This window comes from Dreissena polymorpha, chromosome 3, assembly GCF_020536995.1.
Source record: "Dreissena polymorpha isolate Duluth1 chromosome 3, UMN_Dpol_1.0, whole genome shotgun sequence".
Lineage (NCBI taxonomy): Eukaryota > Metazoa > Mollusca > Bivalvia > Myida > Dreissenidae > Dreissena > Dreissena polymorpha.
The window spans coordinates 58,417,179-58,426,901 of NC_068357.1; the positions used below are offsets into that span (position 1 = coordinate 58,417,179).

The 9,723-nt window shown below is 36.3% G+C and overlaps 2 protein-coding genes across 2 annotated transcripts in view; both read right to left on the reverse strand.

Moving 5' to 3' along the window:
• The window catches only part of LOC127874321 (probable thiopurine S-methyltransferase), a 195,058-nt gene extending 186,275 nt beyond the window's left edge, over positions 1 to 8,783 (reverse strand). Inside the window, exon 1 of the mRNA XM_052418569.1 lies at positions 8,761 to 8,783. The gene's annotated coding sequence lies outside the window, so the exon portion shown is untranslated. The remainder of the gene's footprint in view (positions 1 to 8,760) is intronic.
• LOC127872255 (thiopurine S-methyltransferase-like) lies at positions 1,044 to 7,248 on the reverse strand. Its single transcript, XM_052415586.1, has 7 exons — positions 7,182 to 7,248; positions 4,473 to 4,525; positions 4,164 to 4,253; positions 3,754 to 3,815; positions 2,977 to 3,051; positions 1,734 to 1,819; positions 1,044 to 1,138 (listed from the first exon to the last, which is right to left on the reverse strand). The coding sequence occupies exons 1-7, from the start codon at positions 7,246 to 7,248 to the stop codon at positions 1,044 to 1,046; spliced, it is 528 nt and encodes a 175-aa protein (XP_052271546.1).
• Positions 8,784 to 9,723: the final 940 nt, after the last annotated feature.

The window sequence follows — 9,723 nt, forward strand, 5'->3', positions numbered from 1 at the left end:
ATAAGAGCATATCTCTGACAACAGCGACGACTCGGGCATTTGGACCAATAGTATAGCTCGTGCAAATCTCAATAAAACGAATCTCGTAGTATCAACATTTAAAATTAAAAAGAAACAAACGAGAAACCATTTTCGTCGTCAAAGATTTACAACTGTATCGAAACACACAGACATAGGTTTATTACACTTAATTCAACCAAATAACAAAATTGACTTGAACACAGTCTAAAATTCTCATTTTAATACATTACGACGTAAATTGTAAATAAAATCACGCTTTTGTGCATATATGCATGGGGCCAATCGATTAAAACGGTTTGTTCTTCATAGCAGCCTGTTTCCAACAACGAATGATTTTGTTTTTCTGTACAAGCATTTCTATCCGTCTGTTATATGATATGCCAATGTTGAACTTCGGCTTGAATGTACTTGTACATGTAATGTCCATGTAAAAGTTAATGGATTTAATAAGTAAATTTCGAATTATCGTCGAATTTGACTATTTCAATGATAGTTTATACCAGCGGTCATAAAGATACGAGAACATTTTTAATGCGGGACCGGCGGAACTAGGCTTCGCTTGAGGGACCACGTCGCCGCTTGGATCAGTCGGGGGATTGACGTCGGAATGTGGTACTCTGGGTGTGTTTGGATTGAGTCTAGTGCGATTTGTTTCTTCAAGTATCTCAATATCGCAATGTTCCCCTTCAAAATAAATTTACTTACGAAAATCGTCTTAAAGTTTGAGGTATGAGTAAAGTGAAACATGTTTTGAACTTGTAAACATAGGAAGATATAAAACAAATATATATATATATAAATATATAACATTTTCATTGTATCAACGTGTACTTTTTCGTCATTCAAAACTTTTTAGTCTTTAAACAAACTTTATAAAACAAACTTGTCCACATATTCATTGCACATTCGTTACAAGTGCACATAGAGTATCTTGTATTATCACGTTTGGCTACAACACTATGAAATATTCTGAACATGTTTATTGACATCTTAAATGCGTTGATGATATTGTTACATATAACTTAGAATCTGTCTTGTAAATTGTCATGTACTGTAACAAATGGAGACATACCGTACAGTTCATTGACCCGCTGATGGGAGATGTTGTGAGGCGGACCTGAAACAACAAAACACACATGAAGTACAAACACCCTTCACTATTCAGCAGAATATAAACGAACATTCAATTAAACTACATACAAGTGATTAGCAAACTTTTTGCAGTACTTAATGAACATGAAGTATATGTCGCATCGTGTTAACCAATACTGTCGCGTTTGTATTATCAAGCGTTACCATTAACATAGCACCATCAATGACATAATACATGGGGTAATGGCCCATGTTACCTATGTCTGTATCATGCAAAAACACTTGATACCTAGCCAAACTGTGGGACCAAAGTCCATCCTACCCATGTAGGCATCATGAAAAAGACACTAGATATATGACCAGACAGTGGGGTAATAGCCCATGTTGCCCATGTATGCATCGTGCGAAGGATTGTGGAATCATAGTTCATCCTACCCATGTAGGTATCATGAAAAATACCTTAGGCACATGGCCAGACAGTGGGGTAATATCCCATGTTACCCATGTATGTGTCATGAAAAGGACAATAGATACCTGGTCAGACTTGTTGGTCGTTGTCAACATTACCCATAAGAATAATACTAGATAACTTTTGCAAGTCTGTGCGATATACGACATACCTGGCCAGACAGTGGGGTCATAGTCCACTGTCTTTAGGTAGTACTCTCCGCCTTTCTTCAGAAGTGACAACAGCAGATCGCGATTTCTATATGGAAATGTCTAGCATATATGTTAAATCTACGCATTAGATTTTAAGCTTAACAAATATTAAATAATATAAGCATGCGAAATTTCTTGTAAAATAAAATATTTTATTTTATTAAACGTGTAATCAGATAAACTAATATTGTTATAATTCGCCATAAATGAACTCTTTCCTTGATACAATGTAAAATATAATATGTAATGCATCCCATTACATGAGTTCAAATATGATATTGAAATGCTGTTGTAAACTGTCAAAAAATGGACAATGACTATGTCAATTTTGAAATAATGGCATAATTACTGTGTTAGTGTTCCTATATTTTGCACAAAGGATATGTTAACTTACCAATTTGTGCATACTAGATGTATATATTTTCCAAAAATTGCAAAATGGCTGTAAGAACTTCCCTCAATATAATTGCACAATTGCTGTGTTTAATGTCTAGTAAGTACACTATCGCTATGTAAATTTTCCAATAATTCCATAAAAGTTTCAAACTTACCGATAATTGCACAATGGCCATGTAAAATGTTCAAAAAGTGCACAATGGCTATTTAATCTTTCCGAAATATCGCAAAATAGCTCTGTAAACCTTCCAAAAAATGCACAATAGCTATGTAAAAATTGCAATAATTGCAGAATGGATAAGGAATGTTTTGCCAATACTAGCTATGTAAAGTTTTCAATAATTGCACAATGCATATACAATCTTTCCAAGAATTGCACAATATCTATATTAAGTTTTCAATAATTACACAATAGCAATGTTAAGTTTCAAATAATTGCACGATAGCTATGTAAAGATCCCAATAAATACACTTAAGCTATGTTAAGTTTCCAAAAAGTGCAAAATAGCTACGTTGAGTTTCCAATAATTACACAGAAGCTAGGTTAAATTTCCAATAATTGCACAATAACTATGATAACGTTTTCAATAATTACAAAAAAGCTATGTTAAGTTCCCAATAATTGCACAATAGCAATGTTAATATTCCAATAGTTACACAAAAGCTATACTAAGTTTCCAATAATTGCACAATAGCTATGTTAAGTTTCCAATAATTACATAAAAGCAATGTTAGGTTTCCAACATATGCACAATAGCAATGTTAAGTTTCCAATAATTACACAATAGCTATGTTAACTACGCTCACCTCGCCTGATCCACCACGTTGATTGCACCGAGCGACCTGGAATCCCAGACCCGGTCAAACTCACTCAGTTGATCCCTAAAAATATATGACCTATGTATAAATATTATTTTTAAGTATTTTTGTCATATCAAATGCGATATCAAACCTCAAACTAACTTGCATAATGATTCTATGTCGATATTAAGTCGTATAAGATTCAGCAACGAACACAAGTTTTATAATCTGCGGTAACTGATCGTTTATATGTTTAAGTGTGATGTTACCTATCATTATTGCGTTGATCTGCAAACTGGACCGATCGATATCTTAGATACTCCGATTTTATTTTATTCATCCAAAGTGAAAACTGGGCTAAGAGTAAAGTGCCGTGCAAACTGAAAAATCTTTTTTTTTCTTCTTAGATGGAGCTACTTTTGCACATAAATAAACAGTAAAGCATATAAGGCGCTTGCTAAAAACTATGTTTTCCGCGAAATTTCTGACATGTGCGTAATGTTGTTCTTACTTGGTCAAATCAAACAGATCTCCTACGTAAACTTGCAGCCGACCATCCGTGCTCTGGAAATAAAATGTTATGTAAAGCGTTGTACTTCATAAGATTTTTTTACAATACAAATGTACGATTTTTTACAAAGACTAAGCACAATGCTCCGTCGTTTAAAAAAATAATTAACAAATAAAACAAAATAAAGCCCGATCATTAAGGCGGCATTGTCAAGAATAGTTCTCTTTTAAATGCAATATATTTATGTGCAGGACATGTTAAACATTACACACAGCGGCAGCCGGTTAAAGAAGACATCCTTCAGAGGCGGTGGCGTTGGACACCATTTGGAAGCCTGCATTCAATACGACAAGGTAATCTCTAACATGGAACCCCCAATGGGATGAGGAAAAGAAGCGGGAAAGAAACACCTGGATGAAGATGCCGAGCGAATGTGTAAATCGTGGGGACAGCTGGAGAAATTCTCCCGGACAAACTGGAAGAATCTGATCAGCGGCTTATATCCTAGACGGGACCACATACGAAGATGAGATGAAGAGATGAATGAGAGAAATTAAATAATATAATCTGTAAAGCGTCCCCACTACCTTAACGTGCTACACGTTCAGTTCAAGCTTGTTCTCCGAAAAGGATCTGCTAACCCGGCCCCCTTACCTCATGGTGCGACCCTGATTGTACATACCGTGTACAGCGACCCCACTCCCTCCACGTGCCGCATGTGAGCTTCAAGCTTGTTCTCCGAGAAGAAATCCTGGACAGCCTGCTCTGATAGCTACACGCCAACTACACTGTGACCCTGATTGTACATCCTGGGATAGAGACGGACGCAGGTTGTTATTCAAACGTAAAATTGTAAAATCATACAATACAGTTCTGACTATATATATTTGTGTAGCAACAATAACAATCTCCTCTCAGCGATCCGTTGAAATAAGTATCTGTTAATGTTAAAGAACAGATTTACATGAATGTATAGTACGATTGTACATACACAATCTTCTTTAACTTTGTGAGTAATGTGAGCGTGGTCTCCCATATCATATCCTGAAATACCTGCATTATGTGGGAGAGTACTACCATATCATATCCGGAGTTTTACCGCACAGAGGCACAAACACCGACTTTGCCCCACCCTGGAAAAGTGCTTTCCCATGGGAGTCGAACAGAGGATCGGGGCGGCTCTGGTGGAACGCTATGTCTCAGACCTCCCATCTGCGGAAAAAACACTAAGTCTTATGAATTGTTTTTTTAAATTACACTATTCATGTATAAATAAGTGACGGTTGAATTAGTTTACACTGTAAACAATTAATGCATAGACAGCATGCCCATCATTAAAGGTGCTTGACTCTCTATTATGGTTCAGAAGCAGATGAAAAAAAGTCAGTTAACATGTTTTTCGAATAAACACATCAAAATACATGTATACAGTTAAGTCGAGTCTAGTTACGCAAGCAAGTAAACTACACGTCAATCGTTATACAAGAACTATCTCCGGAATCCTCCGAAGAATTGATTTCAATCGTGATACAAAATAAGAGATGTGTTCGTCAGAAACACAATGCCCCCTACTGCGCCGCTTTGAAATAAAATTTCTATTTATCATTTGGCAGGTATAGAAATCATCTCCCTTTAAAGCTTATAACTTCCCTTTGAATTTGTCCAATCCAACCGGGGGGGGGGGGGGTCTGTAGACAGTCAAAAATGACCAAGTCAGACATCACTGACAACCAAGGCCTGTGGTTTATCAAAGAGATTATAGCCAGAGTTCATCATGTGTCTATGGACATAAGTCCACAGGTATGTAATGAACCATACCATTCACAAATTAGTTCAGGAAAGAAATGATAATTATATCATTTGAAAAAACCTTTGACGAATCAATCATTTGAGTTATAAATAATCAAAATAAAAAATCTGTACAGTAACTGTGAAAAGAACTTAAATTCTTGGTAAGGAAATTTATAATCTGAGATTTATAATTATATAAATTACTTCCCTTGAAAATAATTTGTCTCTAACATATCTCTATGTTTAGTAGCAAATAATTAAAAGCCACTACCGTGACTGTAGATTCACCACTCAAAATGTGCAGCTCCATGAGATACACATGCATGCCAAATATCAAGTTGCTATGTTCAATAGTGAATAATTATCTCCCTTTAAAGCTTATTACTTCCCTTGGATTTGTATTTTTGACCTTATACCTTGAAAGATGACCTTGACCTTGACCTTTTACCACTATGTGTTTGTCAGAAACACAATGCCGCCTACTGCGCCGCTTTGATTTATTTAACAAAAATATATAATTTGGCAGGTCAGATAAATATGTCCATTTAAACCTTATTACTTCCCTTGGATTTGTTTTTTCGACCCCGTGACCTAGTTTTTGACCCGACATGACCCATATTCGAACTTTGCCTAGATATTGTCTAGATACAACTTCTGACCAAGTTTCGTAAAGATCGGATGAAAACTATTTGAATTAGAGAGCGGACACGAAAAGTGTGATAGACTGACTGACTGACAGACAGACTGACGGACAGTTCGAAAACTATATACCCCCTTTTCTTCGAAAGGGGGCATACACACTTAAGAATCCTCCGTAAGATTGATTTCAACCGTGGTCTATCGACTATATTCGTATATCTTAGTAAGATGATGTATGCAATCAATCGTCTGCTGATCAAGAATGTCTACGAGTTAGCTAACCTCCGCGCAGAGATATGACTGGAACCAGTATAGCTGGATCAAATCCCTGCCTTCATAAACAACCACATGATGATAGCCGAGCCAGGAGCCGTTGTTATTCTTACTTTTAAATTTTGGTAATTTATTTTTTATTATGAATATAAATCTTTACACCATTTAAAAAATATAAAAGAAAATAACACTTCTTTTCATAATTCAATACTTGGACACAAATATAAAATCCTACCAATTCTGGTAGGATTTTCCTGCGATGGCAGCGATTGCATATGAGAGCCTGGAACGACAACCCTGCGAGATTGCGCGTAAGCTTGGAGAAAACGAAGTATATAAAAATCAGGAATACATGAAACTAGAAAGCGCGATCTAGTATTGATTTGGTTGCTAATGCTAAGTTTACATCTGGCCACGATCTCCCCGACTAGCCAGAGGCTAAAAAATCGGGGAGCTCTACGATTAAATGGTATACTCCACGTTCTGTTACGCTTCCTTACGAAATCAGCACGTTTTGTTGCTACGATTGAGCCCACGATTTGCATCACGTTCTGTTACGCTTTGTTGCGATCAACAAGATTGGCTTCCACGCTCCACAACGTTCCGTTACGTCCTGTTAAGATCTCCCACGACAAAGCCGCTTTGTTACGAAGGCCACGCTCTGTCACGATTAAGAAATGAATCGGGGCAATCGTGGTGAAATTTAAGTTTGATTTAAAATCTGTCCCGATGCCCACGATGTCCCCGATTCAACCACGTTCCATTACGCTCCTCTACGATCACCCCGATTCGACTCCACGCTCTGTTACGTTCGCCACGATGCTCTGGAATCGGGGACATCGTGGTAATCGTGGTCAGATGTAAACCTAGCATAATGAATATACCGGTATTCACGCGAAGGTTTGTACCGTAAAAATGCGCATTTACGTCTGAAACCGTTGTTACTTTCAATCGTAACATAGAAATAACCTACACGGACCCCCTCTGTTATACCTACCTCTTGACCCACTCGGAGTTGTTAAGACACCCGCATCAAGGTCGGTCTCGACAGTTTTGGCAGACATGGTATCCCAGATTTGGAGGGCACACTATTAATTTGAAAGATTGTCTGCGGATACGGAATTGAAATTGGTGTTCAAGTTTGTCTGTATCCTGTCGGAAGATGAGGCATGCGCACATGGGTACATATTGTACAACTTCGGCGATATACATCAAGCAATGCACGCGGAAACTCTGTTTTGTTTGTAAGAGTTAAGAGTAAGAGGGATGGACCATGGTGTATTCATATTAATTGCAGGTTTATATACGTGTTTACAAAGCACCGAGATAAACTAATTATGCATACGTATGAGTTGCATTATGGGAAAACCTGATTTAATGCATATGCGTTAAATATCGTCGCTGATTAGCCGATGCAGTACACAGAGGTAATTCAGGCATGCCAATTTCCGCCTAGACTAAATTGGATTTTAAATCGAGAATGCGTATGAGACGCCAAATCTTCGTTTACAAATCGAAGCCGAAACACTGCTAAATAATACATGTAATTTCACGTATCGGTCGGGTAACAAATTCTCAATTAAAATTGCACTTTATCTGTATCATTGCTATATTAAAGAAAACATCATTCATTGTCCATTTAGCACATCAATATTAAAATGCTGTTTGTATCTTTATATCTATGTATCTTTGTGATTAACTTCTGAAGGAATATAAATTCGTATTTCCGCTACCACACAAATGAAATCAATGTATCGTGTCTTTCCGAAAAATCGCAATATGTTTGCTTTCTTATTTTGTTATTGAAGGTCACTTGACATTTTAAATATGTGGAATAAAGGACCATGAATAATCGTCCAATAATTTTAAATGAGTATACCAAGTCTCATGGTCATATTCTACGCTTTTTCACGTTTTTAAATAAAAAGATACAGACAGACAGACTGTGGATAATTTAAAACAAAATGAATTTTGGGTGCGACATGTTTGGGCAGAATAAAGGCACTTTTTATGTTTTCTCTATGGAATATATAGTGATACAATCGTGTGTCGTCAACTCCTATTTAGTTTTTTTGCGGATTGTGATCAAACTATTTAGATCATCTGTACAGTATTCTACTATAGTGGATATGTCTTCGTTCTGGTGGATGTGTCGTGGAGACATCAATGTATGTGACACAATACCAGCACAGGGGTCTTTAAGATAAATATTCTACCTACAATGAATATATACATGGGATACAACTGTCAACATTTCCTGCACAACACCATGGTATAATAAATACTTCGTAAACGATTTTTTCGCTTTTGTTCAGACCATGGTGTTGTGTAGGGAATTAGACAGTTGTACTCCTAGTATATATTAATATGTAGACTATTTGTCTTAAAGGCCCCTGTGAGTTCCAGTTGAAAATGCAATGTATCCAATACATCATCTTAAGTTAGTAGGATTAAATAATTTACATCATTAGTTCCTATATGTAGATTAAGAAAAAGCCGAAAGAAAACGGCCCCGTCACCTCGATATATCAGCAAAAATATATTCACAGAACTGTGTTCCTTTCCAGTATACCAACCTTGAAATGTGGGCCGAACCAGGTAAACATTAAGAATTAAAAGTGGCAATTTTTTAAACAAGGGAAACAACTATTCGGATGAGATATTATATTTATTGGATTACATTCCACTAAACAATTTTGTAGTGCCTATTTTAAGATTTCATTTATTTCTATTTTTGCTAAAACTCCATTTAGCGATCGCACCGTTATTTTTGTGATTATTTCCTGCATCATATTTGTGTCTTTTTGCAGAGTTTCATTGACAGATGAACGTTTGTGGTTCGTTTAATGAATAAATGTATTTTTGTCGAAATTTTACTTTTGAATCCCTGTTTTCCGAGGTAACTTAAATTTAGACAAATGTTTCTTCCTTAGAAGAATATATCTATTTTTGTTACACTTATATGGAGACGACTTACCTATCGTTATTATGATACCATGTTTGCGAAATATTATTTATACGAAAGGAATAAAATGCTTTCAAAAATGACAATTTTATAATCGGACGTTATGGTCATTGATTAAGCTTTAAATAATCTTTTATTCAAATGCACGTTTAATTCATCTTCATCTTGACCGAATAACCAGAAAGAAAAAATATGACAAGCCCATGCGATGACAATATATATGTTTTTGTCACTGAAATTGTCTTATGCATTATATAATATTTCCGGCTGTCTTCTAACACAGATTCTGAAAACAGTACTCAGGGTTTTCCCCCATGAAACAGTCAATGTGGATCCACTATGGCAAATCAATCTTGACAGTCTTTTTTGTTGGGCACCAATGTTAACAACCTTTTTCTTGGAAAACTGGGCTTAATTCATGCGCTAAGTAACACAGGCTAATCATGAACGAGACTTACTTCTTTTATTGAAATTTCGTTTACATGAGGTCTCATATAAACAAAAATTCAACTTTAGGTGAAGAGTGTCGTCCATGATAAGCTTGTTCGGACTGCACAGGCTACTCTTGGACGAC